Here is a 14,503-nt window from a genome sequence, read left to right as displayed (position 1 = left end):
ATTCATGTTATAATTTAGACCACAGGGGACTGTTTGAAAAGGTGGAAAAGGGCTATAATATGTCCTCTTTAAAGCGCCCATGAGGAACTTTCAGCTTGTGTCGATTTTAGCGACCCCTGTGAATAAAGTTGTACCTTTTTATCTCTTTGCTTTTCTTGTCCATTACATGCAGTGTTCTGATGAAGAAAACAATTCCTGCTTTCTATAACAAAATGTAAAAAAAAAAAAAAAAAGACAGAGTGCTGATAATCTCCCAAAAGCTTTAAATGTTATTTCTATGAAAATGTCTCCATGCTTCAATCAACTACATTAACATTTTGAATTTTTTAATTTATTTATTTATTTCTTATAACTTCGAGACATATAAAATAAAAAACAGATGTAATTGAATGTAAAGCTTTTGAGGTTTGACCACTCTCTGATTTATTGTAACAAATTAAGTTTGGTAGTTCAAGGCATTTCTCTTACAATACTAGTAAAAGTTATCATAAGCACGAACAATCGATGTTAGTGCAGCCATTGATTCTACAAACAAGACAGGATCCACAGGTGTTTCCTCCTCGGGAAGTCATGCTTCTCACAAAACTCAGGCTCTGGAGCCGCTTCCTTGTGACCATGCTTAGACATTATTCACAGAACCTGAATAACATGACAGAGGGATTACACCAAATTACTACAACTGAGACGTAAAACAGTTTCCCCAGTTAGTCAATGCCCTGCTAACTGAGACTGCCAAAGTACGAAGAGCTGCTCATGGTGACAAAATTGTAAGAAAATTCTTAGAATCAGGACATTTTCTAAGAATTTCCCCTTAAAGTCAGGACTAGACCCGTGTAAAGATGAAAGTTATTCACAAAGTGTCTTAGCCTTTAAGAGAGCTCCTAAGGTTTAAAACTGTTAGGAGTATTGAGGAGGATTAACAGGCTTAAGAGTTTCTCAGGTTGAGGAGAAATTTGAGAAATGTTCTCCAAACACTTCATGGATAATATTTTTGAGTCATATTTGGGCCGAACAGACAAAAATTATTTTTGCAGACATTTCAATCCATCTCTGACTTTTTTCAGTACAAAGTGAGACATGCATGTAGAGTTCCTCTACGGGTGGTTACCTGCACAGGTGCATCCAATCACTAATTAAGACCCCTTTACCTGCTGATGTAACAATCAGCATGTGAAGAAGCTGGTGCACCTGTCGGAATGTCATTTCAAACAACTTTTAAAAGTACATACTAATTTCATAGTATTCATAAATACACAATGTTTGACTAGATTCTATGATTGACTTTGTGCAATTATGATCACTATGAGATTAGCATCTGTGTGATAATTTGTAAGACGTACTTTAAAGTAGAACGCCTACAAAAATGTTTGAAATGACATGCCCTCTTGTGTTGCTTTAATAACTTGTGTTGAGTATTTGGGTTTTAAAAAATGTTGTGATCATTGCTTCAATGTAGGTTGGACCATGTTTTTGGCAACCTCCACATGACGACACCCACCCCACCCCCCACCCCCTTATGAGCAACCTAGAGTTTGGAAAATGACTCCACCCTACGTGTTTACCAAAGTGTAGCCCCCGCAAATGTATTAGGCATGTGCATCATATGTAGTTTAGCTGCAATGAATGTGTTGTAGGCTGCATTTTGATATTATTGATAGTTCGATTGATACTGTTTTAATGCCCGGTCAAGTGTTTCTGTTACATTAGCTGTTTGTTTATCTGTTAGTAGTCCACACATCTCTTTCTTACTAATGGAAGTAATGTACTAACCTCAAAAAAATCCTGTCTGATTCTATTGTTTATTAGCTTAATGTTATTGATTTTCTGAGAAAGCATTTGGGGAGCCTCCCCCAGATAAACACTCCTTGACCCGCTCCCATCAGTTTATAGGCTTATGGTGTGCAGTATGTCGACTAAGCCTCATGTCTCCCTGTCGCCAGGAAACTCTGCTTAAGCCGGACGTGAATGAAGGCAGCATGTCACACATGGTCAGCTGACCAGGCTTCCCACGGTGCCATCTTCACCTCGCAGTGCCCTCAGAGCAGAGAGGATGACAGGACAGCAAACCATCTGAAATCATTAAAGCAATGACTCCATGGTAAATATAAGATTAGCAAAGGCTTAAAGGTTCAAAGAAGAATTAGTTTGAGCTTCTGGAGTTTGTGTTCTTTTGTTGGAGATGTATTTTGTATTCACTCTTAAAGTTGAGAGCAAACATCAACATCAAGCCTTCTTCTTCTTCTTCTTCTTCTTCTTCTTCTTCTTTAGCATGGTCCTAAAGAGGTCACAAGTTTAAGTACGTCTGAAGATCAAGATGGGATCTGTTAAGATTAAAATATTGTTTTGATTAGTCGTTTCATTCAGAAAAGAAGAAATCAGCAGCTGAAAAAAAAAGAATAATGGAATAAGTCTAAATGCAGCTCACTTGCTGATTACAAATGTGTGATTTGATTTAAAAGCTTTGTTTCCTAGACACAAGAAATATATATATTTAGACTAAAAGGGCAGTTAGGGAAAACTTTGCAGACCAAACAATTCCTACATGGATGAAAAACAATGGTCTAATCACACGGTAGAGTTTAATTGCACTTTATTTTCCCCTATCCTTTACTTGTTCAGTGTTATGGCTGGTTTTTACTTTTCAGCATCAAACCGGTATATCATCATTTATTGGAGAGCATCCTCTTTACAATAACTGGTGTTTGACTTGTTGCTCTTGGCCTTTGACAGTTTTTTGACTGCGGTGGGTAAAACAGATGTTGTGTGTATGTATGCAACTCTTTGCTCAATAATGTTATCAAATGAAAATGTTGAAATGTTGATTAAGATTTTCCACACACTGGATTACAGGAATTGTTAATTATTCATTCACAATGAGTTTCTGGTGAAGACTAAGTTGTCATTTGATAACACTCTTGTAATCATACATTAAAAATGAATGACATCAGGAAGTCAGCGCTATTATCCAAGAAATAGGTACGGTTATACTAGAGCCTCTCATTCTGTTATTCATCCCCCAGCCCTACCTTTTTTTTATTTGAAGTTTAACTTTGAAAATGGCCATCAATGAGAGAATACTTTATGTGGTTTCTTCATAGATTTGAATCGTCTTTAATTTGGACAGAAAATTTAGAAAAAGTATACAGAATGAATTAAGTTTAAAGAAATGTGTGTATGACATATTGTACAGATTTAGACATTGAAATTGTAGAGGAAGGTTTAAAACAGCTGGTTTAATATCAATATGACTATCAGCAGATCATTTTCATTTTTCTGAGTGGGGAAACAATCCTCGGTCTATTTATGCTTGAACCATAAAAACTTGCAAGATGTCGAATCTTTGCGTCATGTGCCTCTGCGTTTAAGCATGAGTGGATGCTCTTACCTGTTTACATCGGTGCTGAAATGAAAGACAAGACGTTTGTAGTAGGACTTAATTAACTTTGAACAGAGCCAGGTTAACCGTTTCCCACATTTCCTGGTCTTTCTAAAAGGCTAACTTGCTCAGCTGCTAGCATCAATACATATTTACTGTACTTATATGAGATAATTGTATTCTCCAAATATGCCCAAATATTCCCCAAAAATATCAACGGCTCCCCTGGTAAAAAGTGTGGGGGATGATGAAATTATGTTTCAGTGAAAGTGTGGGTGTCGCAACACCCACGGGTGAACACACAACATCCATTGTGTTTTCGAGAGCACTGCTCTAGAAAACACAATGGGGAAAATAAAGTCAAAATGGCAATAATGTAATCTATGAAATCAGAGTCGAGTATTAGGCCCATTGGATTTCCTTCTGAGAAGAAGCGGTGCCACACTGGGAAGAAATGTGTGTCTTATTTTGTCTCCTGTTTGGTTTTTCCTCTGGTGCACAGAGCGTGTGTTGTGTTGGAGTGAGTGTTTGGTTGATGGACCTGCCTTGTTTGTATTCTACCTTTTTTCTGTGATGATCTAAAAAAAGATGTATTTAAATCTGTGGGACTGATTCCAATCCTTTGGCCTTATTTTGAGGAATAATTCTTGTTAGTTTCTTTTCGACCTGCTGAGTGTGGTTGGTATTTATTTTTAAGGAATGACTTATTTATTTTCTAGCAGAAGTGCTGTAGTTGCAACAGGGATAAGTCTGTTAGATGCTGTGAGCTGTATATGAATCAAATAAACGTATTTTATGTTTTTCCTACATATTTGTGTGTATTTTTATTACACCTTTGTTTTTATCTTCTTTGCCTCTGCAGCTTTGACATTTCAGTGCCATACATTTATAGGAGTCCGTAGTACATAAACCAATAAGTGTAAATGTAACCCTTCGATTTTAATCTCACATTTATTAAGCACATTCACAAAAATACAAAGGTGAACTGTTTTTGTTACCTGTCCTGTCAAGAGTTATACACATTATGTAAAATAAATACATAGAAAATACAGAAATATACCTCTCAAGTGTACTATTAAAGTTTAAAAAAATATGAAACCTATATTTTAAATTTCTCACAGCATTGTCCTTTACATGTGAAAACCTGACCCAGTCCAAGAGGTAGGATTTCTCACCTTGATACTGCCAATCTACGGCAATTCCTGGCAGTTTTCGGTGTTCACTATAAATTCCTGTGAAGAGCCGTTAATTTGAATTTCCACAGCAATTTACAGAGACGATGACGCCGAAAATCCTGCTTTTCATGCAGCGAAAAATATGCTAAAAAAGAGAAATGGTACTTTTCAATCCCAGAGACACTCTGTACCCTGCATACATTTAAAGTACATAAAAACCTCTATAGAGTACAAAAAAGTTGGAAAAAAAAAAAAAATCCCATAAAGAGCTAAAAGATATTGTGTATTTTGCAATAGAATTTCTGTTGTGTAAGTGTTTTTCAAATGGTGACTCAATCCAGCCTCTTTTGTGAAAAAAACACTCACTTCTAGCTTCCGGTACATTCCCCACCACTTCTGCTATGTTGACCTACTTTAAAGGTACCGTATGAGGCAAGGCAACTTTATTTATATAGCTAATTTCATGCCCAAAAGCAACTCAATGTGCTTTACACAGGAAAGACTAATACAAGGCTCAAATATTCAAATACAGATTAAACAGGAGTGCATAAAATCAAGGAGAATTAAATCATTTTAAAAAGAGACATAAAAACAATTAGATTACATAATCATTATTTGTAAAGTGCAATGATAAGAAATTAAAAGTCAAGTGTAAGCTTAAAGGCTCATTCAAAGGCACATGAAAAAAGAAATGTTTGGAGCACATCTAATCTCTGATGGCAGCTTGATCCAGTTAACGGCAGCGTAGTGACTAAATGCTGTCACGTTGTTTCGTCAGGACTCTGGACTGAACAAGGTGAACAGAGTTAATAGATGTAAGGTTTGAGTGTCTGAAGTATGTCTCAACAACTGATTCACACTAAGATATACACTTAATAATATAAACAGACACAAAATCAGCGTTTCATGTTCCATGAGCTGTGTCACTGCATGTCTAGCCTCTACAGTTCACACAGGAGATTAAAGAGGAGCAGTCTGTACCTCAGCAGCTGACGCTTCTTCTTAGCTCATTAGGTTACTGTTAGACCTGACCCAGTGACTTCAGCCGATTCCCCGGTGTATTTTGAATGAGTCTTTATAACTGTAAAAGTAAAAAGCTCTTACAGTGCTTATGATTTTAGAAATGTTAGGTATGACACAAAAACAAGGGTCCCTTTCTTTAAGACCCCTCCCTCACAAACAATATTAAACAGCTACGCTAATATAAAAAAACATGAAATGTTTGTCAGACACTATGCTGATTAAAGCATGAAGTCTAGTTATCATTTCTGACAAACAGCCTCATTAAAAAAGAATAAAAAATATTGTACTCTATATTCAACAAAATATTAATATATGTAAGTGCGTTTCAAAGCATTTATTGAATATTGAATATCAATTTGCTATATAAGTGCTTAAATTACAAAATAAAAGATTTAAAAATAGCATCAAATTTGCCTCCATGTCTGAAGCTAAGAGTACAAATAATGAGAACTAATATTTGATTACATGTGTATTGGACCAATAAAATGATGACCTAAAAATAAAATCTAGGGATCACTAATTTAATTATAATACAGTTCTTCCTGAAGGACGGTTGGCTATCTGTGCTTGTTGTCATTGCAGTCCATTTAAATTTGTTGCCATGTTTTGTTAAAAGTATCAAGTGTCACCCTTTCGATTTGCCGCAGAATTTCATGTTAGTTACCAATTCTAGCTTAATTTCAAACAGGCCATCATGTACACGTAATGTACAGACGGAAAAAGGGAGATATAGGATATTGTTATTTGTATAAAAGTGTTGTAAATTGTTTCTTCTTATCAGAGATTTTAACTCAGGAACTTATAGTGAGACAACACACTTTATTATCCTCTGGCAGACATTTGACGCTGCTGTCCGGATAGGTCATCTTTAGGTGTTGAACACCTCTATGGGTTTCTACATCACATCTTTCCAGTTCCTTTGTCCCTGTTAACGATAATCTAATGATGAGGTGTGAGGTGCGTCAAGGTGGTTAGCAGGGGAAGATCACAGACAGTCGATTAAGGTGAGAGGAATTACCTTCAGGTTACATCTGTCGGAGAAACAACGGTCGGGACTGTCTGTAACAATGTGAGTGCAACAAAAAGTGTTTAGACGTAAACATGGCCAAGTGCTGCCCCAGACTTAAGAAATTTAGTTTTTTAATCTAACATAGCGTTTCTATAAAGCCACAGTATGCTACCGAACAATAGCACACAGGTCTCATGTTATTCCTAATTTAACTACATGTCCCTCTGTCATCCAATAATAATTAATTATTCACACATGCACAGAATAATCCTCAACACTTAATCCCAATTGGTCCCAGGATTCAATTGAGTTCAATTCTTATCATTTAAAGTTAGCCAGCTAGGCTTAACTATGGTAAACATTAGCTAATCAGCAGCATGTTAGCATTGTGACTGTTAGCATGCTTATGTTTATGACTCATTTTTAGCCAAAAGAGTTTGTATAATAAGCCTTTGTAACTTTGTCCTACAACATTCTGGTCACTGGCTGGGAAAAAGGACTTCCACCCAAAAAACTAGTTTAATGAATGTAAAGAAAAAGCTAACAAGCATGTAGGCTATCTGCACTGCCCCTGTAAAGCTATACTGGCCACGTTGATGTGGATGTAATTATGATATGTAGTATTTAATTTATGAAATCAATTCCACTTTGTAAACCTAAAGCTATTGTAAATTATTTAAGTGGGTTTGACATAAGTGTAAATTAATATAAATGCCTCCTTATGGCGTAAAAAAAAAAGCAAACAACATCAACAGAGAAAGAATTTATCATTTTAGTTCAGTTAAATGCCTTCAGCTTCTGACCTTGGGTGTCAGATGAAGTGATTTACAGCATGCTGTAGAAAACGGCCTTTTTTCTTTCCATGGTTTAGATTCTCATTCAGTGATTTATGTCACTGTTAAATGATAGCATTATGATATTATCAAACACTACTTAAGGATGTAGGCTATAGGAAGGAATCTGCAGATCGGTATGGAGCTAAGGTTTTGTGCAGAGGGGTTGCCAAAATCAACACAATACCAGAGTTCCTCACTGGAGCTTTAAATACAAAATAAACACAGACAGTGAAAAATCATGAAGCTAGAGTCAAATATTTGTTTGTGGCAAGAGTACTCTATAAATCAGCAGTTTATCCTTCCCTTTTGAATGAAACCAGACAAAATACTATTCAATTATTGGAAAATAGTGTGAGGAAGTGAAAGAAGAGACAATTGTAAAATTGTTATATGAAAGAAAAATGGAACAAAACTCAGCCACTACAACGGAAAGGCCCAAGTTAGAGCTTTGTCTCCACACATGAAAATCCTTAAATCAACTTTGTTTCCTAATCCCGCCTCCCCCTATATTTACAACTACTTAAGGAAACTTGGAAAGGCCCAAATGAGATTAAATGGATGACATTCTCACTGCTTGCCCTTGATCTAGTCTGGCTAGTCGAACGAATCAAATGCCTGTGTATTGTCTTCACAGTCAGAGAAGGGGAATCGCTTCCTCTTTATCAGACTCTCTGGACTATATTCTCAGGTGAGCCGGAAGAAAACAGAAACAAGAGCTGGTATTTACTGGGATATCAGTTCCTGCAGGACCAGGCGCAATCTTTCTGATGATTCAGCAAGATACTGGGAGTTTCTGGACTCATTTTCCAAGAGTGTTTCCTGTTTTGCTTCCCCCCCCCCTTTTTAACTGTCTACTGATTTCCTGCCTTGGACCACAGTTGCAATGGCATCACTGAATGTTAAACTGCAGAGTTGTTTGAAAAACCGTCGCTCGACTATCAACTGTCTGCCCAAGGGTGTAGAGGACATCAAAACATTCCCGTTTTCTCAGGAGAAAGCAGTCAAAGCTTGGACATCTCTGGAGAATCTTGACAGTCCGGGCACCAAACCAGCGAGCCCCAAAGGAGAGGAAAGACAGGAAAGGCAACAGGTCATCATTGTTAATGTTGGGGGGAAGGTGTTTCATATCCCCAAACAGCATGCTGCTAAGTATCCTCAGACTAGGATAGGCTCATTGGCCCTGTGCAATGACCGAGCAAAACTCCTAACGCTTTGTGACGACTACTCTGTACGCAAAAATGAATTCTTCTTCGATCGGGACCCTGCATTTTTCCACCATGTTTGCCATTTCTACACAAGCGGAGTTTTGTGGGTGATACGTGAAATGTGCCCCATCAACTTTGAGGAGGAGATCGCATACTGGGGCCTGAGCCTGAAGGACACCCAGCTTTGCTGCTGGATGGTGTTCCAGGAGAAGGTGGACGATGTGAAGGACAACCTTAAAGTGGACCGGGAGCTGATGGCTGAGATCGAGGTCAAGTACGATGACGAGTGTTTCAAAGAAATGGTCTTTGGGAATGTGCGAAAGTCGCTGTGGAACCTTGTGGAGAATCCATACTCTTCAATTGTAGCTAAGGCTTTCACTGTAGTCTCCAACCTTCTTGTGCTGTTCTCCATCTTTGCAATGACCCTCAACACCGTGGAGGAACTTCACATGTATAAAATAAACGGCAAAACGTACATGGAATGGGTGGAGATCCTCACCATTATATTCTTCACCTTTGAATATGTCATTCGCCTTGTCACCAATCCGAACATTGTGATCTTTTTGAAGAGCGGACTCAACTTTGTGGACATGGTGGCTGTCATGCCGTATTTCTTCCAGATAGTCTTCGAAGTCTTTTCTGACCAGGAGAACATGAGCGCACAGGAGGACCTCAAGACCATGGCTCGGGTCAGCAAACTCAGCCAGGTCCTCAAAGTCATCAAGCTAATGAGGATCTTTAGGATTTTAAAGCTTGCTCGACATTCCACGGGCATGAGAGCGTTTGGCTTCACCCTGCGGCAGTGTTACCAGCAGGCCTCTTGTATTCTCCTTTTTATTGCCATGGGAATCTTCACTTTCTCTGCTCTCCTTCATTCAGCCGAGAGAGAGACTGAGGGAACTCCTATCAGCAGTATCCCACATGCCTGGTGGTGGGCTGCAGTGAGTATCAGTTTAGCTAGAAGTTATGCTCCAGACACTAAACTTAAAAATCTTCCCTTTGCCTGTCCTCTTTCTCAAAAAACACCTGATGTACTTTAGAAAGCAAATAATTATTACAGTAAGCAATACGTACCAACAGGCACAGATAATCCCATCCTTTTTTATAGAAAAAGAAAAAGAAAACGTTCTATTTGCACAACCTGTCCTGATGAAAAGATGTATAGATATGATCCAAATCTCTGTTTGGGAGATAAGTGCCCCTGGGTGATGACCTCTACTTACCCTCTCTAATGGTTTCCTGCTGCGTATGTCATCCTTGAGTCATTGTATATGAAGAGCTGTAATACGTAACATATTGTGAGAATTTATCTGATATTGTCCAAATTCTTTATGGTAGATGTGGCTTCAAATAATTACACATGAAACATAACTAAAACGTGAGTACTCCCTGTGATCATTCACATATTCATAAGATAAAAATCAAAATAAATGTGTTTGATCTATCCTTGCAAAGTGAGGGAATTTGGTTACAGTTTTGACCTTATAACTATCAAATATGTGAAGTTTCTGTTAGAGGGTCTTTGTGTTTTTTTTTCTTATTCATTCACTATTTAAATCCAGGAAATTCTGAGTTTGAGAAAATAACCCCTCTGTCCAGGCTGTTTTGTTTATTCTTCTAACTACAACAGCACTAACACACAATTGAACAAAAAGGTATTTAATATCTGCATGAAGCCTTTTAATTATTGTAAAAATTGCCTCTTGACGCCCCTGCCCCTCCAACATGGGAAGGAAACGAATAAGAACATAATGGTTTTTTTTTTTAGCCTGACATTGGAGCAGCCTGTCTTTATCTGCAGAAGTTAGTCAGTTATGGGAAGAACTTGAAGGCCCTTCACAGGAAAAAACATTTTTTTTTACTTCAGGAAGTTAAAGGGCAGATCCACATTCTCTTATAAATCATCAGGCAAAAAAACTCTCTGACACTTAGAAGAAACGCTGTTTTTCTTTCTTGTTCCAGTGCGCTTCAGGATTAGATTTCAACATAACATAGATATATATTTATGTTTTTTATGTGTAGACCAAAGTCTTAAAAAAATGTTATTAAAACAAGTAAAATACTGCCTACAACCATGACAAAACATCCTTGATGAGGATGAAGTGGCAATGTGTTCCCCACAAATACAAATACAAGTGTTTCTGAGTTGTGATCCAGTGTGGGTATCAGACCCATTTCATCAAATGTTCTACCTTCAAGCTGCGACTTAACAATTAAGATCCTTATGTATTAATTTGGCGTCATGAATTGAAACCAACTTGTGCGTGGGCATATGAGACCACACTGTAGCGGCTGTGAAACAGTTGTTGCTGCAGTTGAAACCAATTCTGTTTTCGGTGGCTGGATGCATGGAGGACATAATAAAGACATTAACCTCCCTCTTTAAGTGTTTGTGGCACCAAATGTCATTATGATGTTACAAATCTGTTGATTTAAAGTGAAATTCAAAGTCACTTCGTGCCTAGCATTTTCAATACCTGGGTTTCATAAATACTTCTAATTTAAATTACCAACTTTTAAAGTTGACACGGGTCCCTCTTTCAAGAAAAATCTGAAAAAGTAAATTAAAAACACTGAATTTTCTAATTCAACATTTTGTTTTTGCATCTAGGCTTATTGAATCATCCGTTCTGGTCAGTGCACATGTCAAGCTGGAAAAGTCCTTTTCTGATACTAAATTATACTTATGAAAACACGCTGCACATATTAGATGTACTTTTTAAAATGTGAATGCAAACAGAACATCAGCACCTGAACACTAAAATTTGACAATGATTCTTTTATAGGTTTCCTTCACTCAATAATGGCACAGTTTGTCACCACAGAGAGATTACACAAGGAGCACGGAATGTAATCTCATCTAAACCAAGACTAAGCTTCTGTCCTGCATTCACCTTCTCTCTAGAGGAGAACAAACGCTGCATAACACAATGACTTACAATAGCCCAAACCAGTTTGCCTGATTGTTGTAAGCCATTTCAAGTAGCTCACTGCTAGTTAATTCTGCAGGTTTTTTTTTTTTGTGAAAAATGCATTTTGATGACTCATACAGGACATCCTGCGTGATGAAATTCAGTCTCAACGGCTCTGAGTGAGCCAACAGGAACAGATGATCCTATATGAAACTTGTAGCTTCATGACACCTCCTGTGCGTGACCATGGAGTGAGAGTTGGGGAGGAGATGTCCCCCAAAGTGTTGACTTGGAAATGTTTTATATTTTTGTTTCGCTAATTATTCTTTATTCTATAAATAACAACAATGAATTATTTCCCCCCTTTTTCCTCTTAGGTCAGCATCTCCACTGTGGGCTATGGGGATGTGGTTCCTGTAACTATCCTGGGCCGCTTTGTGGCCTTCGGCTGCATCTCATTCGGTATCATCCTCAACGGCATGCCGATCTCTTTCCTCTTCAACAAGTTCTCTGATTACTATTCCAAGCTAAAAGCCCAGGAGTACAACACCATATTAGTGCAGCGGCGCTTTTACCTGAAGAAGCGCCTCCGACGCAAATTGGACATGTGTTTTCGTCCCGCAGAGGAAGAAAGTACGGCTGACAGCCAGTGCGAGTTCCCACACAGTGAATCTAATGATGATAACTGATGTGTGTCTTAAGTTTGAATATGTTATTTGGTAAACGAAACTGAGTCTTCATGCATGACAATGTGTAAAGAAGTGAGAAAATCAACTGACTTTAAAAGCAGGTTCAAAGAGAAAGTGGACTGTTTTGCACAGAAGTTGTCACTATCATTCCTTTGATTCATCAGCCACAACTTTCTTATAAACCAGATCAACAGAGGGAAAGTTTCTCAGCCCTGATGATTATAAGCCACGTGTTTGTATTTTATATTCAAAGAACTTGTTATTGTGCTGTAAACGATTGGTGAGTGTCATGAAGTCTCCACATTTGAAATATACAATCAGGTGAGCTGTGTGTCTTTAAAGTGGGCTTGGACCGGAAAATTACTGAATTGTAAACGAGTGCCTGTGAATGAATAAACATAGAAACTGTGTGAATGTTTTTTATAAACATACACTTGTGTTTCCACCAATACTGTCACATATTTAACATGAACCCATTCTATCAAATGAGTGATTAAAAAGTACTGTTGGCTGAAGTCTTTTAAATTAAATTAAATGTGATCATCTCAAGCTCTTCATTATGACACTGCAGAGTTATCAACGCTGATTCCAACAGATAAAAAACATGTTTTTGTCAAAATAGAAGTCAACACTGACAGCGAGAAACCATTCTGTTTTTGAGAAGATGACCTGGACAATGAAGAGCTCCTCCACTTTTTTAATGTTTCAGTTACAAAAAGGGTTTTTCCCCAGAGACATGTTGGGAGGAGAGAGCAGGGGGAGGACATGCAACAAAGGGCAGAGGTTGTATTCACGCCCACAGCCGCTGTGATGAGGACCGCACGGGGCATGCGGCATAACTGCCAGGCTTTCAGGTGCCCAAAATTTTATGCTGACATTTGATGGCTACTTTGTCATGATGTGGTAGAAATCCGTTGCTTGGGGTTTCCTGTGTGAACTATAAGAAACCTATAGAATAATTTCCTGTGATCTGACAACACTGCCTGTCTGCCCACATGCTCAGAGAAGGGGAAATGTTATGTTCAGCAGTGAAAATCTTGAGCTGCAAAATGAGCTTTACAGGTGTTTATCCAGCTTCTCCATGTATTCAGCCTTTGTGCAAAGCGATTTAGCTAATGGCAGGGTCCTGTCCTTATTTCTACTGTGCATGTAGGGTGGTGGTCTTTCAGTCTTTCCAACCTTCAGTATAATGTGATAACTCTTCTGTGTTTTGTCCCACAGTCCCTTGATCTATTTTGTATATATATGTCTAAATTATATCAGCTTTAATGAACCAATGAGTTTCTTATGTGTGAGCAAAGCTATACATTCCAATCAAGACTCCTCTACGGGGAAGTTCATGTCATTCAAAGAAACATGGTGTCTAACCTGTGACATCACAAATCAATCTGATTTAAGGCTGGTCCACTGTTTTATTTTGTCACCGTTTAGATCACTATTTGGGATCTGTAATGCACCTCAGGTGTAAATAAAAACAAAAAACAACAACACTATTTTATAACTCTGATCATCTGTCTTAATTTTCTTTCACAGCTTCAAACATTTATTTTCATCCGTCCAGTTCTAGTTTTTTTTTTTGTATATGTGATGCAGAAAAAATCTTTGCAAAACAAATACTGAAGTGACCCTGCATCCTTTCATTTCAACAGCAAGTGGACACTCCACTGGTTAAAAAAAGACAACCTCTGCTCACTTATCTCATACAACCGTGTTTTGAATTAGTTTAAGTTAGTTTCAAGTCTTCTTTAAAAGAGCATGATGCTCATTTTGTAGTTTATGGCAAGGTATGCTTCAGGCGTGGCAACCTTGAAATTGTGAATAAGGAAGAAGGTTTAGCGACGCATATACACCCTGTCAGCTATGTGTGGTTGATTCTGGCTCCAGTAAAACAAGATGCAAAGGCGGAACTGGACTTCCTGTTTTTTCTTCAACATTTAAAAAAAAAAAAAAGTTCTATTTAAATTTGCTGAACTTACATGCAGCACTGCTTCTGTGTGAAATACAAGAGGCGGTGAAACAAAGTGAGATCACACAACATGCACTATTTTTGAACAGTGCTAAACTTTTGAATTCTTTCCAATTTCTCCTGCCACATATTATTTAATTATGCACTCTATCCCATGGCCTTAATTTTCTTCACTTGGTTATAATACATAACTAGACAATTTGCATTTACCTGCGGAAAATGCCGGGGAATGCTGACCAATGAAATGTTTTGCAAAACACTGCTGAATGAAGAAGAATTAGCAGAAACAGCTGGAGGATTAGTAGATGAAAA

At 37.8% G+C, this 14,503-nt stretch overlaps 1 protein-coding gene across 1 annotated transcript; it reads left to right on the top strand.

Annotated features, from left to right (window-relative positions):
• The first annotated feature begins 7,996 nt into the window (after positions 1-7,996).
• LOC132966713 (potassium voltage-gated channel subfamily V member 2-like) lies at positions 7,997-13,716 on the top strand. Its single transcript, XM_061033868.1, has 3 exons — positions 7,997-9,565; positions 11,914-13,240; positions 13,300-13,716. Exons 1-2 carry the CDS (start codon positions 8,303-8,305, stop codon positions 12,223-12,225), a joined length of 1,575 nt encoding a protein of 524 aa, XP_060889851.1. The 5' UTR covers positions 7,997-8,302; the 3' UTR covers positions 12,226-13,240; positions 13,300-13,716.
• The last annotated feature ends 787 nt before the right edge of the window (positions 13,717-14,503 follow it).

This window comes from Labrus mixtus, chromosome 3 (genome assembly GCF_963584025.1).
Source record: "Labrus mixtus chromosome 3, fLabMix1.1, whole genome shotgun sequence".
Taxonomy (NCBI): Eukaryota; Metazoa; Chordata; class Actinopteri; order Labriformes; family Labridae; genus Labrus; species Labrus mixtus.
The sequence above is the reverse complement of the archived record's forward strand: the minus strand, read 5'-3'. Positions and strand labels throughout refer to the sequence as shown.